Source organism: Hemiscyllium ocellatum, chromosome 18, assembly GCF_020745735.1.
Source record: "Hemiscyllium ocellatum isolate sHemOce1 chromosome 18, sHemOce1.pat.X.cur, whole genome shotgun sequence".
Lineage (NCBI taxonomy): Eukaryota > Metazoa > Chordata > Chondrichthyes > Orectolobiformes > Hemiscylliidae > Hemiscyllium > Hemiscyllium ocellatum.
Genome location: NC_083418.1, coordinates 78872466 through 78894094, shown reverse-complemented (window position 1 = coordinate 78894094; position 21629 = coordinate 78872466). Strand labels below are relative to the sequence as shown.

General features: G+C 44.4%; 1 protein-coding gene across 2 annotated transcripts in view; it reads right to left on the bottom strand.

The window, feature by feature from the left end:
- nadsyn1 (NAD synthetase 1) overlaps positions 1–21629 on the bottom strand; it is a 100611-nt gene that overhangs the window by 54120 nt on the left and 24862 nt on the right. Inside the window, exons 6-9 of one of the 2 annotated variants that reach the window (XM_060839119.1) lie at positions 14327–14378; positions 8417–8512; positions 6043–6131; positions 3261–3378 (exon numbers count right to left, since the gene is read on the bottom strand). In XM_060839119.1, coding sequence (XP_060695102.1) covers positions 3261–3378; positions 6043–6131; positions 8417–8512; positions 14327–14378 — 355 coding nt within the window. The remainder of the gene's footprint in view (positions 1–3260; positions 3379–6042; positions 6132–8416; positions 8513–14326; positions 14379–21629) is intronic. The other variant, XM_060839120.1, reaches the window with a different exon arrangement.

Below are 21629 nucleotides of genomic sequence, written 5' to 3'. Positions count from 1 at the left end.
GATTAGTCAAGCATGATTTCCTCTTCATAAATCCATGCTGACTCTGACCTATCCTGTTACTACTATCCAGATGTGTCATAATTTATTCCTTTATAATAGACTCCAGCATCTTTCCCACCACTGAGGTCAGACTAACTGGTCTATAATTTCCTGCTTTCTCTCTCCCACCTTTCTTAAAAAGTGGTACAACATTAGCCACCCTTCAATCCGCAGAAACTGATCCTGAATCTATCAAACTCTGGAAAATAATCACCGACGCATCCACGATTTCTCGAGCCACCTCCTTCAGTACCCTGGGATGTAGACCATCAGGCCCCGGGGACTTATCAACCTCCAGACCTAACAGTCTCTCCAACACCAATTCCTGGCAAACATAAATGCCCTTCAGTTCAGGTCCTTCAGCCACTGTTACCTCAGGGAGATTGCTTGTGTCTTCCCCAGTGAACGCAGATCTGAAGTACCAATTCAATTCTTCTGCCATTTCTTTGTTCCCCGTAATATATTCCCCTGTTTCTGTCTTCAAGGGCCCAATTTTAGTCTTAACCATTTTTTTGCCTTTCACATACCTAAAAAAGCTTTTACTATCCTCCTTTATATTATTGGCCAGTTTACCCTCGTACCTCATTTTTTCTCTGCATATTTCCTTCTTAGTAATCCTCTGTTGTCTTTCAAAGCTTCCCAGTCCTCCGTTTTCCCACTTATCTTTGCTATGTTATACTTTTTCTGTTCCAGCTTTATAATGTTTCTTGACTTCCCTCGTCAGCCACGGCCGCCCATGCCTCCTCCTAGGATCTTTCTTCCTTTTAGGAATGAACTGATCCTGCATCTTCTGCATTATACACAGAAATATCTGCCTTTGTGCCTCCACTATCATCCATGCTAAGGTATTGCACCATTGAACTTTGGCCAGCTCCTCCCTCATAGCTCCATAGTTCCCTTTATTCAACTGAAATATTGTCACTTCCAATTGTACCCTCTTCCCTCTCAAATTGCAGATTGAAGCTTATTGTATTATGGTCACTACTTCCCAATGGCTCCTTCACTTCGAGGTCCCTGATCAATTCTGGTTCATTGCACAATACCAGATCCAGAATTGCCTTCTCCCTGGTCGGCTCCAGCACCAGCTGTTCTAAGAATCCATCTCAGAGGCACTCCACAAAGCGTCTTTCTTGAGGTCCAATACCATCCTGATTCTCCCAGTCTACCTGCATGTTGAAATCCCCCATAACGACTGTAGTAACATCTTTGCGACAGGCCAATTTCAGCTCCTGATTCAGCTTACATCATACATCCAGACTACTGTTTGGGGGCCTCTAGATAACTCCCAAGAGGGTCTTTTTACCCTTAGAATTTCTCAGCTCTATCCATACTGACTCTACATCCCTGAATTCTAGGTCCCCCCACGAAAGGGACTGAATATCATCCCTTACCAACATGGCCACCCCACCCCCTCTGCCCGTCAGTCTGTCCTTACGATAACACATGTAGCCTTGAATATTCATTTCCCAGGCCCTGTCCACTTGAAGCCACGTCTCAGTTATCCCCACAATAACCTGCAACAAAGAGCTAGAACTTTAGCCCAGCCAGCACTTGGAATATTATGTTCAGTTCTGATCACCACACTGCCAGATGGATGTGGATGCTTTGGAGAGGTTTACCAGGATGTTGCCTGGTCTGAGGGACTTCAGCTATGAAGGTTGGATAGACTGGGTTTGTTTTCACTGGAATGCAGGAGGTTGAGGGGTGACCTGACAGAAGATTATAAAGGTTATGAATGACAAGGATAGGATGGAAAGTAGGAGGCTTTTCCCCAGGGTGGAGAGGTCAATTACAAGGGGACAAGGATTCAAGGTGCAAGGGGGCAAGTTTAAAAGAGATGTGCGAGTTTTTCACACAAAGTGGCGAGTGCCTGGAATGTGCTGCCAGAGGTGGAAGACACAATAGCAGCATTCAAGAGACACCTGATGAATATATGAAGGGAATAGACGGTTTCGGATCCTGGAGGTGAAGACAGTTAGTGTAGGAGGGTAAAATGTGTCGGTGTAGGCTTGGAGGGCCAAAGGGCCTGTTCCAGTACTGTATTGTTCTTTGTTCTTCTTCGAAGAACGTCGAATCTCCTGTTCCTTGGATGCTCCTGACCTGCTGCGCTTTTCCAGCAACACATTTTCAGCTCTGATCTCCAGCATCTGCAGACCTCACTTTCTCCTCTTTGTTCTTCTTGTAAAGGCTGTTACAGTAGCTTCATGGTCACGATTAATGAGACCATTTTTTAATTCCAGAATTAGTTTAGATTAGATTCCCCACAGTGTGGAAACAGGCCCTTCGGCCCAATAAGTCCACACTGACCCTCCGAAGAGCAACCCACCCAGACCCATTCCCCTACACCTAACACTACGGGCAATTTAGCATAGCCAATTCACCTAACCTGCACATCTTTGGACTGTGGGAGGAAACTGGAGCACCCGGACGAAACCCACGTAGACACGGGGAGAATGTGCAAACTCCACACAGTCAGTTGCCTGTGGTGGGAATTGAACCCGGGTCTCTGGCGCTGTGAGGCAGCAGTGCTAACCACTGAGCCACCGTGAATTATGGAGTTCAAATTCCTATAGCTGCTGTGGTAGGATTTGAGCCCACTTCCCTAGAGGGTTACTCTGGGTCACTGGATTACTGGTCAGTCACATTTTCACTACCCCATTGTCTTGCCCACCTCAAATATTTTTCAGAATCTGACAGGGCCACGTTCTATCTCCCAGCCGGAGACAGGCTATTCCCGCACCAGATAAACACTCAGTGAGCTAACTGGCCAGTCTCTGGAGAATTGAGCTTGAATAAAAATAAGAGGAGAAAGTGAGGTCTGCAGATGCTGGAGATCAGAGCTGAAAATGTGTCGCTGGAAAAGCGCAGCAGGTCAGGCAGCATCCAAGGAGCAGGAGATTCGACGTTTCGGGCATAAGCCATTCCTGAAGAAGGGCTTATGCCCGAAATGTTGAATCTCCTGTTCCTAGGATGCTGCTTGATTAAAAACAAACAAGGCAAAAGTGAGGTCTGCAGATGCTGGAAACCAGAGTTTAGATTTTGCCTGAAATATCAATTTTCCTACTCCTCAGATGCTTCCTGACCTGCTGTGCTTTTCCAGCACCATTCTAATCTTAACTTCAAATTAAACAGCCGTGAGTTCACCCTTCCACATTTTTGCTTTTTTTTTCCAAAAGCCACGCAGGAAACCTTTCGTGACACCACCACATCCACACTCATACCTTTGCTGTCGCTGACTTGATAAGATCAACCCTCACATAATTTTTCCGAAGGACATGGTGGCTCCCTGAAGAATTAGTAAATATTTCGACCCCATCCATCGCCATGGTAATGTGGGGGCTGAGAAGGAAAATGAAAGTACTCATTGTCCGATTTTTATGATGTCATGGAACGGTTGATATTTACACACAATGTACAATCAACTTTTTAAAAACATCACTAAATAAAGTCTTTTTGTTTTAGCCGCACCTATGGCCTGCAGTCACTGACAAACCACAGAGCCATAACCAAAGCATGGTAATCTTAACCAGATGCTCTACTCTCAGGATTTAGTAACGGGTTCACTGTATCACAAGAGGTAAAGTTGCCATTGTCCCAAGGGATCACAGGGCTAATCTCTCACTGAGGAAAGATGGCGGTTAACCTGAGGGTCACTTGGCCAGGAGAGAAGCTGAGAAGGTGACAAAAACAGAAATTTCTGGAAAATTTGAACCCATGCTGTTGGCATCAGCCTGCATGGCAAACCAGCCATCCAGCCAACTGAGCTAACTGACACCATCACAGCAGCAGGTCACTGTGTCTGAAGGTGCTTCATTTTGCATTGAACCAGTCAAACTCATCAATCACACCTGCACCTGCTCAAACTAACATCCTATTATTTCAGTACAAGGCGGTTTACAAATATTTGCATACTTCAGCTGTCACGCAAAGTTGAGGATGTGCACAATGATGTCAAAACAATACTCCAAAAAATCACACTGAGTCTTTCCAATGCCCTTCCACGCCTTAAACAGAACAAATCGTGGGCGGCACGGTGGCACAGTGGTTAGCACTGCTGCCTCACAGCGCCAGACACCCGGGTTCAACTTCCGCCTCAGGCGACTGACTGTGTGGAGTTTGCACGGTCTCCCTGTGTCTGCGTGGGTTTCCTCCGGGTGCTCCAGTTTCCTCCCACAGTCCAAAGATGTGCAGGTCAGGTGAATTGGCCGTGCTAAATTGCCCGCAGTGTTAGGTAAGGGGCAAATGTAGGGGTATGGGTGGGTTTCAGTTCGGCGGGTCGGTGTGGACTTGTTGGGCCGAAGGGCCTGTTTCCACACTAAGTAATCTAATCGAAAAAATGGGCCTAAAAAAAACAAACAAGGTCAGGTTGTCATTTCCTTTTTAACATAATAATGAAACCGGGACGCAGTGAGGTAACTCATTTCAAGGATGATTCTATTGAAAAATTAACAGCTGAAAGTAATGCAATGCTAGGGAGCTTTCTTCCCAATTTATTTCCAAATCTCCATCAACCAAAACCTTACCTTAATGCCCCCCCACCAAGAGTTAAAACATCACACAACACCAGGTTAAAGTCCATCAGGTTTATTTGAAAGTACTAGCTACTGGAGCACTGCCTGATGAGGGAACAGTGCTCCGAAAGCTAGCACTTCCAAATAAACCTGATGGACTCAAACCTGGTGTTGTGTGATTTTTAAACTTTGTCCACCCCAGACCAACACCAGCACTTCCACTTCCACATCATAGCCCCCAGCTAAGAGGCAGTTAAGAGTCACCCACATTGCTGTGGGTCTGGATTCTAACGTCGGGCTAGCAGTTTCCTTCCCTGTAGGACACGAGTGAACCATTGCCATAAAAACCCAATCAATTCAGAGAAAGTGAGGACTGCAGATGCTGGAGTCAGAGTCAAGAGTGTGGTGCTGGAAAAACACAGCCAGCTAGGCAGCATCTCCTGCTCCAAGGGTGCTGCCAGACCTGCTGTGCTTTTCCAGCATCATACTCTCGTTTCCGACAATCGATAACACAGTTTCATGGACATCACTGAACTTTTAATTCCAGATTTTCGTTGAATTCAAATTCTACCATCTGCCATGGTGGGATTCAAACCAGCTTCCCAAAAAAATTAGCTGCATCTCTGGATTAATAGTCTCGCAATAATCCCACCAGACCACAGATATCCCTGCCCGATGAGGATGGTGACAGTAAGTCTGCCCCCAAGTGGTGAACGATGGTGCAAACAGTCTGCGACAACACAGCGATCACTGAGGGTTACTCCTGCAATATCTTCCCAAACTCAGTCCTTCAAACTCAACAATTTACTGTTTGAAGAATATACGTTTTAGAAAAAAAACACAATGATAACAGCAAAAATCTGAATTTTTATGATTCTTTGATATTTTATAAATGCAGAAGCAATGGTAACACTGCAAAATTTCAGATGATCGATCATGTTTAAGCAAAATGATTGTCAGTGTACTACTCTATATCCTCAAACCCTGGAGATCACTGACTTTTACAGTAAGTCAAAGTCTCTATATAGTATATTACCTTTTATCTTAGCCTGCTTGGCTCTCTCTCTCTTATTCCTGATGAAGGGCTTATGCTCGAAACGTCGAATTCTCTATTCCTGAGATGCTGCCTGGCCTGCTGTGCTTTGACCAGCAACACATTTGCAGCTATTATTTGTATTTGACTATTTCAAAGATACATTTTTTTCCTTCTGTAAAGTTGACTGTTTCAATGTTTCAGTTACTGAAGCCTCCTATTGTGCCTTTTTTTTAAAAAAAAATCTGTAAATTTGACTCCTGCAACACATTCCTGGCTGAACTCCCAAAATCTACTATCCATAAACTCAAGGTCATCCGAAACTTTGCCTCCTGCGTCATTACTTGAACCAATTCCCAGAGCTCACTGATCCACCTGGGCTCCTAGTTTACTGCTTCAAACCGCTGCAAGGTCTCCACGCTGAAGAGATCCAAAAAGAAACAGAATGGATGTTTGTACCTGTTTGGAACCCAGAGCTCCTGACAGATTTCACTGCCCAGGCAGGTCTCCTTTGTCTCAATGACAGCATCACCAAATGGAGCAGTATCCTGAAATAAAAACCATGCACTGGCATTATAGTCATCTATCAGCATTCAATTTTATCTGTTCCTTTACAATTGCATTACCAGGAAAAGTCTCTTCACTTATGGATAGGAATTGCTTCAGAGCTGAATGTGTTCACAGGCAGTGAGGTTTTACATGTGGTTTTAAATGAAATTTATCAGTGCTTCTCAGTACCATGGCTCTCTTGGAGCAACTCAGACATAACGAGAAGTCATTGCAAATAAAGGCATCAGGACACACTCACTTTCACAAATTATGTTTGTATAGCGGGAAAACTCAGTGGTTAGCACTGCCTCTAGAAGGTGCCAGGACCCAGGGTCGATTCGGGCCTCGGGTGACTGTCTGTGTGGAGTTTGCACATTCTCCCTGTACCTACCTGGGTTTCCTTCGGGTGCTCTGGTTTCCTCCCACAGTCCAAAGACGTGCAGGCTAGGTGCATTGGCCATGCTAAATTGAATTAGCTTTATCACATATACTCACTTGAGTACAGTGAAAGTTTTACAAGTTAATCACTTACAGCATCAGCTTTGGTACAAAATTGCTGAGTAGTGTTTGGGGATTTGCTGGTGAGGTGGATTAGCCATGGGAAATACAGAGTTATGGGGACAGGGTGGCAGGGTTGGGTCAGGGTGAGATGTTCTTCACTGCACCAAAGCAGACTCAAAGGGGCTACTGCATTGATGCATCCAATAATAACTTAAGCCACAAAAAAAAAGGTCCAGTTGAAAAGGAGATTCTAGTAAACACTGCAAAATCATTTCTAATTTGTCCACCTCTAACAAACTTCAAACTCCCTTCCGAAAACGTACAAGCATTTTTGTAATATGTCAGCTAACAGAAAGCCTCTGCTAATTTCTAAACTTGCTTTCACACTGTCCAGGCATGTTCCCATGGATTTTTCTTTGCACGTGATTTTTTTGTTTGAAGTGCACAATCTCTACTTTCTTGCTCAGACATTCAAAAGGATGGGCTGGTGCACACAGTGTGTAGGATTCTGCATGTTGCTGGACAGCCAACCTTATCAACCTGCACTCAATATGCAAAGAATCTTTATCTTCCAGATACAAAAATCACTACTTGAACTTTGCAGTGGGAAAAGTAAGTAGAGTACCCTTCAATATTACCGGAAATTGGATAGCAACTTCCAGTGCCTGCACAGAGTCATACAGCACAAAAACAGGCCCTTCAGTCCAGCAAGTCCATGTTTGTCCATAATCCCAAACTAAACTAGTCGCACCTGCCTGCTCCTGGCCCATACTGCTCCAAACTTATACAAATGTCCTTTTTTTTGGTAAATATATTTATTAGCAAATTTTTTTAAACTTTACAGACAAAATTTTTGAAAAAAATATAATAATAAAAAGAAAAACACAAATTACAATACAACGATTGTCTATTAACTACTAACCTACCCAATAATACAAAACAAACCCAAACACTGTGCAAAGCAACACCAATAAATAAGTAAATAACTATAAAGATAAAATAAAAAAAACAAAAAAAAACACAGAATACAGACAAACAAAGGAACGGGAGCATTGTATACATACCCATATTAATTCAGGAGTCCCCCTCTCCAGGGCCAGGGCTCGACAAACCTAACTATCCTGGTTAAACGCCCTAGTTAAGATAACTGATAAATCTATATCCAAATAACTCAAGTAGGGCTGACGTGTCTTATAAAAATTGTCTTTTGTGTGGTGCACCATGTTTGTAAAAACGTCCAAGGGAATGTGCTCCATAACTAATGTCTGCCGTCCCAGCAAGCCCGGCGGGTTCTCACACACCCAGTTCATCAGAATATTCTTCCCCGCACAATACGCAAGAATATTAAATAGTTTCTTCCCATACCCGTCTAAAGATGGTAAATTCGGTAGACCTAAGAGGAGAGATATCGGGTCTACTTTGACTTCAATCCTCAATACCCTCCCTATATCGCCCTTCAATGCCGCCCCAATACACAGGGAGCCTGTGGTATGTCCAGAAGCAATAGGTAAGAGTACCGACACTTATTTTACATTTGGGGCACATTGAAGATGCCCCTTTTTTAAACTTCACCAGACGTTCTGGTGCCAGATGAACCCTGTGCAGAACTTTTAACTGCGTAGCGCATGTCCTATTACAAATTGAGATCTTTCGAGCATTCTCCCATATGTTCTCCCATGTTTCAGAAGAGATCTCCACTCTTAGCTCTTGCTCCCAGACCTCACATAATCAGTTAATATCCTGCCAGACCCTGCCACACTAGCAGGCGATAGAGGGCACTAACCGAAAGGGTGCTTGTGGAACGTAGCAGCAGCCTCTCTGTATCGGGCTGATGGGGCTTCGTGAGAAATGTAATCTTCTTCTGGATGAAATCCCTAACCTGAAACAAAACAGAAAGGGTCTCTGCTGGGCAACCCGTATTTGCGGCTCAGTTGCTCAAAAGACATCGTAACCTCCCCCTCAAACAAGTCTCCCAAACTAGAAACTCCTCTCGCTGCCATAGTTTGAACCCTGAGTCCATCATCCCTGGTCAGAACCCTGGCATGCCAACTGTAGGTGTAAGTGGTGAAGTCTTGGATAAGTAACTCTCACTCTGGCGCATTGCCCTCCATGCCTTGACTGTACCAATGACAATGGGGTTCCAGCCGTGGTCCATAACTGTCCTCATCTTATCCATGAACAACAGGTTAATAAGAGGGCACTTTGCTTGGGAGGCCTCAATATCCAGCCATATTGAGTTTGGATCGTTCCCTCCCAATCACAGACAAAGGACAGCAGGGAACTCAATTGATACCTCCTGATGTCTGGGAAATCAACTCCTCCCCCCTCCTTGAGGCAACTGCAATTTAGTAAGTTTGATGAGGGGCCGCCCACGATGCCAGACAAAGGAACCAAACCACCCCATAAGCTTCCACAATGTTGATCTGGGAAACATTATAGGGAGCATACACATGGGATAAAGCAAACGAGGAAGAACATTCATCTTAATGAGAGATATTCGGCCCAGCCATGAAATTGGAAGAGCCGCCCATCTCGAGATCTCGCCGAATATTGTCGAGCAAGTGAGCAACGTTAGTCTGAAATAACAGATCAAACTTGGGGGTAACAAAAATGCCTAGGTATCGGAACCCTGCCCGTGACCACTTAAAAGGGAACTTAGGGCCACCTTCAACTTCTGACACATCCTTGAGGTTCCCCCAAAGGCAGAGCCTCCGATTCTGCAAAGTTAATCTTATTTCCTGAAATAGCCCCAAATGAATTGATACATTGTGTCAAATGGGATACGGAGGTGATCGGGTTCGATAAAAACAGAAGGACATCATCCGCCTACAGTGTAATCTTGTGTGACCTCGATCCCACTTCCAGAGTGAATGGCCTCTGCCAGCTGCTCTATCACCAACGTAAACAACAACGGTGAGAGGGGGCAGCCTTACCGACTACCCCGACCAATCATAAAATTCCCAGACTTGACCCCGTTGATGATGACCGCGGCCAGAGGGTGGTGAGATAAAACCTCCACCCACCTGGCAAAGACCCCGCCCAACCCAAACTGTTCTAAGACATAAAAAAAATACGGTCATTCCACCCGGTCAAATGTTTTCTCTACATCTAAGGAAATCACCAATCCCTGAATCGATCATTGCTGACAAACTTGGACCACATTCAGCAACCTTCTAATATTATTAGAGGACTTATGGCCCCTTATAAAGCCTGTCTGGTCCTCTTTAATAATATGGGGCAACACCCTTTCCAATCTCAGCACCAGGATCTTAGACAGAATCCTCAGGAACCTTCTCCTTAAGAATTCAGGAAATATTAGCTTCTCTCAAAAATGGTGGTAAGACAGTCATGTATGTAGGGGTAAAAAATGAGCTCTGCAGATGCTGGAGATCACAGTTGAAAATGTGTTGCTGGTTAAAGCACAGCAGGTTAGGCAGCATCCAAGGAATAGGAAATTTGACGTTTTGGGCATAAGCCCTTCATCAGGAATGGCTTATGCCCGAAACGTCGAATTTCCTATTCCTTGGATGCTGCCTAACTTGCTGTGCTTTAACCAGCAACACATTTTCAACAGTCATGTATGTAGGAGTGATTGTACATCTCCAACATCAGCCCTGACAGAATTCCTATAAACTCCTTATAAAACTCACCCAGGAGACCATCAGGGCCAGGCGCTTTCCCACTCTGAAGTTGCCTAACTGCCTCCTGTATTTCCTGAACTGTCAAGGGGGCATTAAGGAGAGAGGCCTGTTCTAAGGTTACCCCTGGGAGGTCCAGGTTCTTAAAAAAGGCCTCCATTTTAGCCCTCCTGTCCTCGCAACCTTTAGACCAATACAATTCAGAGTAACAGCTCCAAAAAGCCTCAATAATGTTTTTAGCATCGTATGTAAGGACCCCGGTGCTGTCTCTGATTGCAGTAATGGGTTGGGGAGCACGCTTTTTCCTAGTCAGGTATGTTAAATACTTCCCTGGCCTGTCCCCATATTCAAACAGCCTCTGTCTAGCAAAACCAAGTTCTTTCTTTGCAGTATGTGTCAGTATTGAATTCAAGGCAGCCCGGAGGGCCGTGATCCACTGTAGCTTAGTCACCGAAGGCCGTGCAAAATGTGCTGCCTCAGCGGCTTTCAACCGCGTCTCAAGTAGACGCTGCTGTTCCTCCTTCTGTCGTTTCCGGCAAGCCGAATAGGAAATAGCTAATCCCCTAGCAAAGGCCTGAGCAGTCTCCCATAGCATGGACAGACTACTAGCCATGCCTGAGGTGATAGTCAAGAATTCTTGAAACTCCTTCAAAAAGTATTCCACAAATTTGGAATCCTTAAGGAGAAAAGGGTCCAAACGCCAGTGCCACAAACCTAGCCCTTCACTCTTGGCCTGAACCTCTAAATATACTGCAGCATGATCAGAGATAGCTATATTCCCAATGTTACATCCCATAATTGAATCCAGAAGGGCCGAGGGAGCCAGAAAGAGGTCAATCCTCGTGTGACATTTATGTGGGTTTGGAACAAAGGTGAAGTCCCTGCCGGTAGGGTGAAGACATCTCCAAATATCAATCAGCCCCAACTCCTCGCGTAAGTCAACCACCTGCTTGGTCTGCGAAGAAATAGTTGGGAGCCCACAAGGCAACCTGTCCACTGTCAGATCCACAAGACAATTTTTTGCTTTTTTTTCTTTTGGTGTTGCTTTGCAGGGTTAGGGTTTGCTTTGTATTATAAGAGTAGGTTAGTTGTTAGTAGATAGCAGTTGTATTATAATTTGTGTTTTTCTTCTTTTTATTATACTGACACTCGTGATTGATTGATTTTTTTCAATAATTTTGTAAGTTAAAAAAATTTGCTAATAAATATATTTAAAAAAAGAGAAGGAGAACAAACATTAACCGCATTCTTCAGGCCAGTCCGTCTATTTTAAATTGTCTACAAAGTTTTTATCCACTGAGTCAAATGTATAAACGGAGCCCTCATGGCTGAAATGGAGCATTCCGGGGTATCTCATGGAGTACTGGATGCCCAGGTTCCTCAGCCTCTTTTTACCTTCATCAAAGGACTTGCTCTTTCAACTTAAAGCTGCCAAGAAATCCAGGAAAAACATGACTTTTGACCCCTTGTACAGCAGTGCCAAGAATCTGGAAGCTTCTATGACATTTTGCTTGTCCGTACATGAGTGGAAGTGCACTAGGACCGGGTGGGGATGCTGCACCTGCCCTGACCTGTACACTGTAACCTGCAGCCTGCTGGACTTGATGTGAAGGCCCAAAAATTTCGGCAGCCAGCTTTCAAAGAAGCTGACTGGCTGCTCACCTTCCTCACCTTCAGGGAGCCCGACAATTCAGAGATTTATCCTCCAACCTCTATTTGAGGTTGTTGATATGGTCTCAATAGGCCTGCACCTCTCACTCAAGCACCTGGATCAGATTGGGCGAGGACTCCATCGCAGCTTCCGAGGCCTTAGTTCGACCCTCCACCTCCTTCAGCCTCTCCCCGAGGCCCTGGATCTCCTGCTCGTGCTTCTGCAGCATGGATGCGAAAGGTTGGACCTGGGCACAAATCTCCCCACGAATTTCCTCAATCGCAGCCGCAACTTTCAAGGTAATTCTCTCCATCGCCGCAGCCAATTCCTGAGAGTCTGTCAGGTCCCCGGGGGGGTTCAGGAGAGGCTGCTGCTGCTGTCTCTGGTGTGGTAGGTGCTGCAGGGGAGTGTCCTCTCTGCTGCTGTTTGCTCAATCCTTTTCCCTTTGGAATCCTTCCCATTCCCAAATGTTAACAAATATGTGTTCTGTAAGGTTTTAAACTAATAATTCCACCACACAAGTTGGCCAGGGATGGCAAAAAACACCAACATGCCTTGGCTGTTAGGCAGAGCTGTCCACAGCTGTTCTTCAGAATCGCCGCCATCTTGCAGAGTCCCAAATGTCTTTTGAACGTGGTACCCGTACACACATCCACCACTTCCGCAGAAAGCACATGAACCACTCTCAGTGTAAAACATTTGCTTCTCATGGAGTCACACTTTAAAAAACTGGAAGTCACATTCCAAGATACAAGCTTCCCCTGAAGTCTTTCTCAAAACCGGATCTCACCTTCAGATTCAACTCAAATACACTGAATCTCACTCAGCTACTTATCCAACTCAAAAAGGTACAACCATTAAATGCGGAAAGTATTTGCATTTGACTCATCCACTGAACAGAGACTTTTAATAGAATGGCAAGTGTTAATTAATGTCAAATAATTTTTCAGATAAAGAACATAGTTTTTAAATAAATGTAGAAATGCAATCTTTCAGATTTTAATCATTGTTTTTAAATTAGTCCAATAGGATTTATTTTTTGATCTCTCATATCCCTCTCTCAATATAACCTTTTTTCTCTTTATTTTCTTACCTGATTTGACACCAGATGAATATTTGGTGCAACTCGATGCTGCTCATGATCAATTCTTTCACCTGACCGATTTAAGATCATTCACAGTTTCAGATCCAATTTAAACAAATCCCAGCTGTTCTTACTGGCTGCACCACCTGGATTGTTGATTAATAGCAAGTTACAGCATAAAAGCTAGAGCAACTCAGCTTGGCTCCTTAGACAGGACCATCCAAACCCATGGCCACTATCAAAAGAGTCATACACACAGAAACAGACCTTTCAGTCCAACTCGACCATGCCAACCAGATATCCTAATCCAACCGCGTCCCATTTGCCAGCATTTAGCCCTTATTCCTCAAAAGCCTTTCTAGTCATCATATACCTATCCAGATGCCTTTTAAATGTTGTTATTGTACCCACCTCTACCGCTTCCTCTGGAAGCTCATTTCACACACACACACACACACACACACACACACACACACGTGAAAATGTTACCGCTCAGGTCCTTTTTAAGTCTTCCCCCTCTCACCTTAAACCTATGACCTCTAATTTTGGGCCTCCCACCCCCTCCCAGGAAAAAGGTCTTGTCTATTCACCCTATCCACTCATGACTTTCTAAACCTCTGTGAAAGCATCTCAGCCTCCATCCAGGGATAAAGCTCCAGCCTGTAACTCAATTCCCTATAACTCAACCTATATCATTAAGGACAAGAACAGCAGATACATGGGAACACCATCACCTGCAAGTTCTCCTCCAATCCACTATCATCCTGACTTGGAAATATATCACCGTTCCTTCACTGTCACTGAGTCCAAATGGTCAGGAACTTCTCTCACTATCCGCATTATGGGTGTCTCAACACTGCTGCGGTTCAAGGGAGCACCTTCACCATCTTCCCCTGTCCAAAGATGTGCAGATTCGGTGACTTGGCCATGCTAAATTGCCCATAGTATCCAAAGATGTGCAGATTCGGTGGCTTGGCCATGCTAAATTGCCCATAGTATCCAAAGATGTGCAGATTCGGTGGCTTGGCCATGCTAAATTGCCCATAGTATCCAAAGATGTGCAGGTGAGGTGGATTGGCCATGGGAAATGCAGGATTACAGGGAAAGGGCAGAGGAGTGGATCTGCGGAGGATGTGTTTTGGACAGTCAGTGTGGACCCGAAGGGCCAAATGGCCTGCTTCCACACTGTTGGGATTCTATGAACTCAGAGTGGGCAATAAACAATGACCCAGCTAACAACATACACATCAAGAACAAGATGATAAAAAGAAAAAAAAGTGATAAAGTAACCACAATGAAAGGGATCGATTCTGCACTCACCTGTCTAGTTACCCTTTGGATTATATCTGGAAGGGAAAATTCTTCAACTACCCTGAGAAAAAGAAACAAAAACAATGACCAATTATTTAAATTAATCAAGAGAAATAATCCCCAGCAGAAATATAAATGACTAAATGAAACTCTTAACCATTTTCAAGTTTACTGTAACATCTGCCAAGGAACTGCTCTTAATAAGCCAAACAATGCGCTATTTTGAAGAGACAGGAATATTCTACTCTGTCAAATAAATATATTGCCCCGCAGACAAACAATATTTCAAGTCTCGAATTTTAAAAGGAAGTTTGAGGACTTGTCAACTGAGTTATTATGGGCAGAGGTTAGAAACGGGAAAGGAGAGGTCACACTGTTGGGAGTTTTCTATAGGCCTCTGAATAGTTCCAGAGATGTCGAGGAAAGGATAGCAAAGATAATTCAGATAGGACTGAGAATAACAGGGTAGTTGTTGTGGGGGTCTTTAACTTTCCAAATTTGACTGGGAGAACTATAGTTCAAGTATTTCAGATGGATCAGTGTTTGTCCAATGTGTGCAGGATGGTTTCCTGACAGTATGTAAACAGGCCAACAAGGGGAGAGGTCACATTGAATTTGGTACTGGGTAATGAACCAGGCCAGGTGTTGGATTTGGAGGTAGGTGAGCACTTGGGTGATAGTGACCACAATTTGGTTATGTCTATTTTAACCATGGAAAGGGATAGGTTTAAACTGCAGAGCAAGAGTTATTGCTGGAGGAAAGGTGATTAAGATGCGATTAGACAAGATTTAGGATGCATAGGTTGGGGAAGGAAAGTGCAGGGAATGGGCACAATTGAAATGTGGAGCTTATTCAAGGAACAGCTACTGCATGTCCTTGATAAGTATATACCTGTCAGGCAGGGAAGAAGTGGTCAGGTGAGGGACCCATAGTTTACTAAAGAAATTGAATCTCTTGTCAAGCGGAAGAAGGTGGCTGAGGTTAGGATGAGACCGCTCAGTTAGGGCGATTGAGAGTTACAAGGTAGCCAGGAAAGACCTAAAGAGAGAGCTAAGAAGAGCCAGGAGGGGACATGAGAAGTCTTTGGCAGATAGGATCAAGGAAAACCCTAAAGCTTTCTCTAAGTATATCAGGAATAAAAGAATGACTAGACAAAGATTAGGGCCAATCTAGGACAGGAGTGGGAAGATGTGCTCAGAGTAACAGGAGATAGGGGAAACACTAAATGAATTTTTTTTTGTCTTTTCCAGTGTGCAACTGAATGTTGTAAAGGAGAATATTGAGATACAGGTTACTAGGCCAGGCCGGACTGAGGTTCACAAGGAGGAGGTGTCAGCAATTCTGGAAATGTGAAAATAGATAAGTCCCCTGAGCCGGATGGCATCTATCCTCAGATTCTCTGAGAAGTCAGGGAGGAGACTGCAGAGCCTTTGGCTTTGATCTTTATGTCGTCATTGTCTATAGGAATAGTGCCAAGACTGGAGGATAGCAAATGTTGTTCCCTTGTTCAAGAAGGGGAGTAGAGACAACCCTGGTAATTATAGGCCAGTGAGCCTTACTTTGGTTGTGAGTAAAGTGTTGGAAAAGGTTATGAGAGATAGGAATTATAATCATCTAGAAAGGAATAGGGTGATTAGGGGAGGTGGTGCCTCACAAACCTTATTGAGTTGTTTGAAACGGTGTCCAAACAGGTGGGTGAGGGTAAAGCAGTTGATGTGGTGTATATAGATTTTAGCAAAGCATTTGATAAGGTTCCCAGCGGTAGGCTATTGCGAAAAATATGGAGGCATGGGATTGGGGATGATTTAGTGGTTTGGATCAGAAATTGGCTAGCTGAAAGAAGACAGAGGGTGGTGGTTGATGGGAAATATTCATCCCAGAGTTCAGTTGCTAGTGGGATACCACACGGATCTGTTTTGGGACCACTGTTGTTTGCCATTTTTATAAATGATCTACATAAGGGCGTAGAAGGATGGGTTAGTAAATTTGCAGATGACACGAAGGTCTGTGGAGTTGTTGGTAGTGCCAAAGGGTGTTGTAGGTTACAGAGAGACATAGAAAAGCTGCAGAGCTGGGCTGAGTGTTGGCAAATGGAGTTTAATGTGGAAAATTGAGGTGATTCACTTTGGAAGGAGCAACAGGAATACAGAGTACTGGGCTAATGGTCAGATTCTTGGCAGTGTAGATGAGCAGAGAAATCTTGGTGTCTACTTACATGGATCCCTGAAAGTTGCTACCTAGGTTGATAGGGTTGTTAAGAAGACGTCCGGTGTGTTAGCTTTTATTGGTGGAGGGATCGAGTTTTGGAGTCACGAGGACGTGTTGCAGCTGTACAAAACTCTGGTGCAGCTGCACTTGGGAATATTGCATACAGTTCTGGTTGCCACATTGTAGGAAGGGTGTGGAAGCATTGGAAAGGGTTCAGAGGAGATTTACTGGGATGTTACCTGGTATGGAGGGAAGGTCTTAGGAGGGACGGCTGAGGGGCTGGAGGCAGTTTTCGTTAGAGAGAAGATGGTTGAGAGGTGACTTAAGTGAGACATATGAGATAATCAGAGGGCTAGCTAAGGTGGACAGTGAGAAACTTTTTCCTCAAATGGTGATGGCTAGCATGAGGGGACAGCTTTAAATTGAGGGTAATAGATATAGGACAGATGTTAGAGGTAGTTTCTTTACTCTGAAAGTAGTAGGCGTGTGCAACTGTAGTAGATTTACCAACTTTAAGGGCATTTAAATGGTCATTGGATAAACATATGAATGAAAATAGAATAGTGTAGGATAGACGGACTTCAGATTGGTTCCAGAGGTCGGCGCAACATCGAGGGCCGAAGGGCTGGTATTGCACTGGAATATTCTATATTTTAAAGGTAAGGTTAGTTCCAAGGTCATTCAACTGGCTAATTACCATTCTACTCTGGCTCTTGCTCTATGCCAATATTAATTAAATGCGTGTAGACATGGAGGCTCCACTATATTTTCTTACTATAAAAATTTGTTATCTTCCAAACTTTCAACACCTGGAGTTCCAGAACTCTGGACTGGATCTCGAGTGGGTGTCCTAATTCTAGTTGCTGAATCCAGAAGCCACTCGTGGCCCTCGTTCAGAGAGCCCCCCCACCCCACCCCCACCCCCCATCCAGTGACTCAGTGTCAGCACTCAGGCCATTGTCTCAAAGAGACCTCAGTAACAGGTTGGTGAACAGCCACATAAATGTGGTGCATCTTGCCTTCTGACAATGGCAAATCTGTCAATTTTTCCTACAGCTGACAAAAAGGCATAGTGATAGAAAGACACTGGACATCTTTTCAGTGACTTTTTTTAGATTAGACTTACAGTGTGGAAACAGGCCCTTCGGCCCAACAAGTCCACACCGACCCGCTGAAGCGCAACCCACCCATACCCCTACATTTACCCCTTACCTAACACTACGGGCAATTTAGCTTGGCCAATTCACCTGACCCGCACATCTTTGTGACTGTGGGAGGAAACCGGAGCACCCGGAGGAAACCCACGCAGACACGGGGAGAACGTGCAAACTCCACACAGTCAGTCGCCTGAGTCGGGAATTGAACCCGGGTCTACAGGCGCTGTGAGGCAGCAGTGCTAACCACTGTGCCACCGTGCCGACTTATAATAAAATGATTCAGACTTGAATGTAAGAAGTATGATTAGTAAGTTTGCAGATGACACCAAACTTGGTGGTGCAGTGGGCAGTGAAAAAGATTATCTCAGGAGTACAACAAGACCTTGATCAGATGGGCCAATGGGTCAAGGAGTGACAAATGGAATTTAATTTTAGATAAATGTGAGGTGTTGTATTTTGGTAAAACAAATCAGGGTGGGTCTTATACAGTTAATGGTAGGGCTGTTACTCAGCAAAGAGACCTAGGTGTACTTAAGCATATTCCTTGAAAGTGGAGTCACAGGAAGACAGGGGTGAAGGAGACAGCATTTGGCATGCTTGTCTTAATTGGTCAGAGCATTGAGTACAGGAGTTGGGATGTCATTTTGCGGCTGTATAGGACATTGGTGCAATCACTTTTGGAGTACCATATGCAATTCTTGTCACTCTATCAGAAGGATGTTGTTAAATTTGAGAAAAGATTTACAAGGATGTTGCCAGGGTTGGAGGGTTTGAGCTATAGGGAGAGGCTGAATAGGTTGGGGCCGTTTTTCCTGAAGCTTTGGAGGTTGAGGGGAGACCAATGAAGGTTTATAAATTCATGAGGGGCATGGATAGGGTGAATAGACAAGGTCTTGCACCTGAGTAGAGAGTCAAATCTAGATGGCAAAGGTTTAAGGTGAGAGGGGAAAGATTTAAAAAGGACTGGAGGTGTAGCTTTTACATGCAGAGGATGGTGCGTATAGGGAATGAGCTGCTAGAGCAAGTGTTGGAAGTGGGTACAACTACAACATTTAAAAGATGCCTGGATGGGTATATGACTAGGAAGGATTTACAGGGATTATGGACTAAATGCTGGCAAATGGGACTAGGTCAGATTGGGATGGCTGATCAATGTGGCGAGTTGGACCATAGAACATAGAATACACTGTAGAACAGGCCCTTCGGCCGTCAACGTTGCACTGAAATGTGAACTAGTCTAAGTTGATCCTTCTACACTATCCCATCATCATCCATGTGCTTATCCAAGGATTGTTTAAATCTCCCTAATGTGGCTGAGTTAACTAAATTTGGCAGGCAGGGCATTCCACGCCCCTACCACTGAGTAAAGAACTATCCCTGACATCTGTCCTAAATCTATCACCCCTCAATTTGTAGATATGCCCTCTTGTACATGCTGATGTCATCATCCTAGGAAAAAGTCTTTCACTGCCTACCCTATCTAATCCTCTGATCATCTTATACATCTCTATCAAATCCCCTCCTAGCCTTCTTCTTTCTAAATGAGAACAGGCCCACATCTCTCAGCCTTTCCTCATAGGACCTTCCCTCCAGAGGAGGAAACATCCTGGTAAATCTCCTTTGCACCTTTTCCAGTCCTTCCACATCCTTCCTGTAATGGGGCGACCAGAACTGTACACAATATTCCAAGTGAGGCCACACTAACAATTTGTATAGTTGCAGCATGACATCACGACTCTGGAACTCACTCCCTCGACTGATTAAACCTACACACCGTATGCCTTCTCAACAGCACTATCAACCTGGGTGGCAACTTTCAGGGATCTATGTACATGACAAAAAATAAAAAAAATGGATAGATAACCAGGTTTGACCTACAGAGATAATGAAACCTGAAAACAACAACACCCCCAGATTCTATGGACTACCGAAAGTGCACAAACCAGACATCCCACTCAGACCCATAGTATCACTACCAGGGACACCATCACACAAACTGGCTAAAGAACTACAACAGAAACTGAAACACCTGATCAGCAAATCCAGACACTATACAGTCAACACAGGAATTTTTAGACATCATCAGAAATATACACAGACAAGAAACTATGGTCTCATTTGATGTAGCGGCACTGTTCACTTCTAAATCGACAAAACCCTAGCCAGAGAAACAATAGCCAACCTGCTGGACATACAGAACAGACAATAAGACGGGGAACCTATCAACAAAGGCTGCATACTCAAACTACTGGACCTGTGCCTCACAACACACTTCACATTCAACAACCAAATATACGAACAAATCAACGGCACACCCATGGGTTCACCGATCTCCGGACTCATAGCAGAAGCAGTAATGCAAAGGTTAGAACAAACAGTCTTACCGCAAATACAACCCAAACTCTGGGTCAGATATGTAGATGACACCTTTGTAATCATTAAAAACACAGAAATAGAGAACACACACCGGATCATTAACGCCACACTCTCAGGAATCCGATTCATGAGAGAGGAAGAAAAGGACAATCAACTCCCATTCCTAGGCATGATGGTACGGAGAACACCAAACAGAGAATTCACCACTAAGGTATACAGGAAAGCCACACACAGACGAAGTTCTGAACTACAAAAACAACCACCCCAACACATACAAAAGAAGTTGCATCAGGACACTATTCAAAAGGGCTACAACACACTGCAGCACACCAGAACTGCAAAGAGGAAAAAGAACACCTATACAAGGTATTCGCCAAAAGATGCCTAAGGGAAAGACAACGGAATGAGGACATGCCACAACCCAAAGGACTAGCCACACTCCCATACATCAAGAACATTTCTGAACTGACAGCCAGACTACTGCGACCACTAGGACTCATAACATCACACAAACCAACAGCCACTCTCAGACAACAACTCACCGAGACAAAGGACCCAATACCCAGCATGAGCAAAACCAATGCAGTGTACAAAATCCCATGCAAGGACTGCACAAAACACTACATAGGACAAAACAGGAAGACAGCCAACGATCCGCATCCATGAACACCAACTAGCCACGAAACGACACGACCAGCTATCCTTAGTAGCCACACACGCAGATGACAAGCAACTTGAATTCGACTGGGACAACACTACTATTATAGAACAAGCCAAACAGAACAGTCAGGGAATTCCTAGAGGCATGGCACTCATCCACAGATTCAATCAATAAGCACATCAGCCTGAACCCAATATACCAGCCACTGTAACGGACAGCTGGAACTGACAACCGGAAGCAGCAGATTCAAACCACTACAAATGCCGGAGGAAAGATCACAGAAACGCTTCACAGGAGGCTCCCAAGAACTGAGGATGTCACCTAGACAGGGGACGAAACGTCTGCAACACAAATTCCCAGCTCGGCGAACAGAACCACAACAACGAGCACCCAAGCTACAAATCTTCTCACAAACTTTGTACATGGACTCCAAGATCCCTCTGCATGCCCACACTACCAAGAATCTTTCCATTGACCCAGTACTCTGCCTTCCTGTTATTCTTCCCAAAGTGCATCACTTCACATTTATCTGCTTTGAACTCCACTTGCCACCTCTCAGCCCAATTCTGCAGTTTATCCAAGCCCCCCTGCAACATTCTTCCACACTGTCCATTACTCCACCGACTTCAATGTCATCCGCAAACTTACTAACCCATCCATCAGTGCCTGCGTCCAAGTCGTTTGTTAAAAAAAAATGACAAAACCCAAATGGTCTGTTTCTGGGTTGTGGGACACTACACCCTCCCTGTTGGCACCCACCCTCCTCAGAGCAGTTTTATGTCATTTTTGCAGCCTTGGCTCCTCCCAACCCTTCACAAAAGTTCTGGTAGAATTCTGGCCAAGATATCACGAGGACAGGTATTTGTTTATACAGCATTCTTCAATAACCATAATCTCAACAGTTTGATT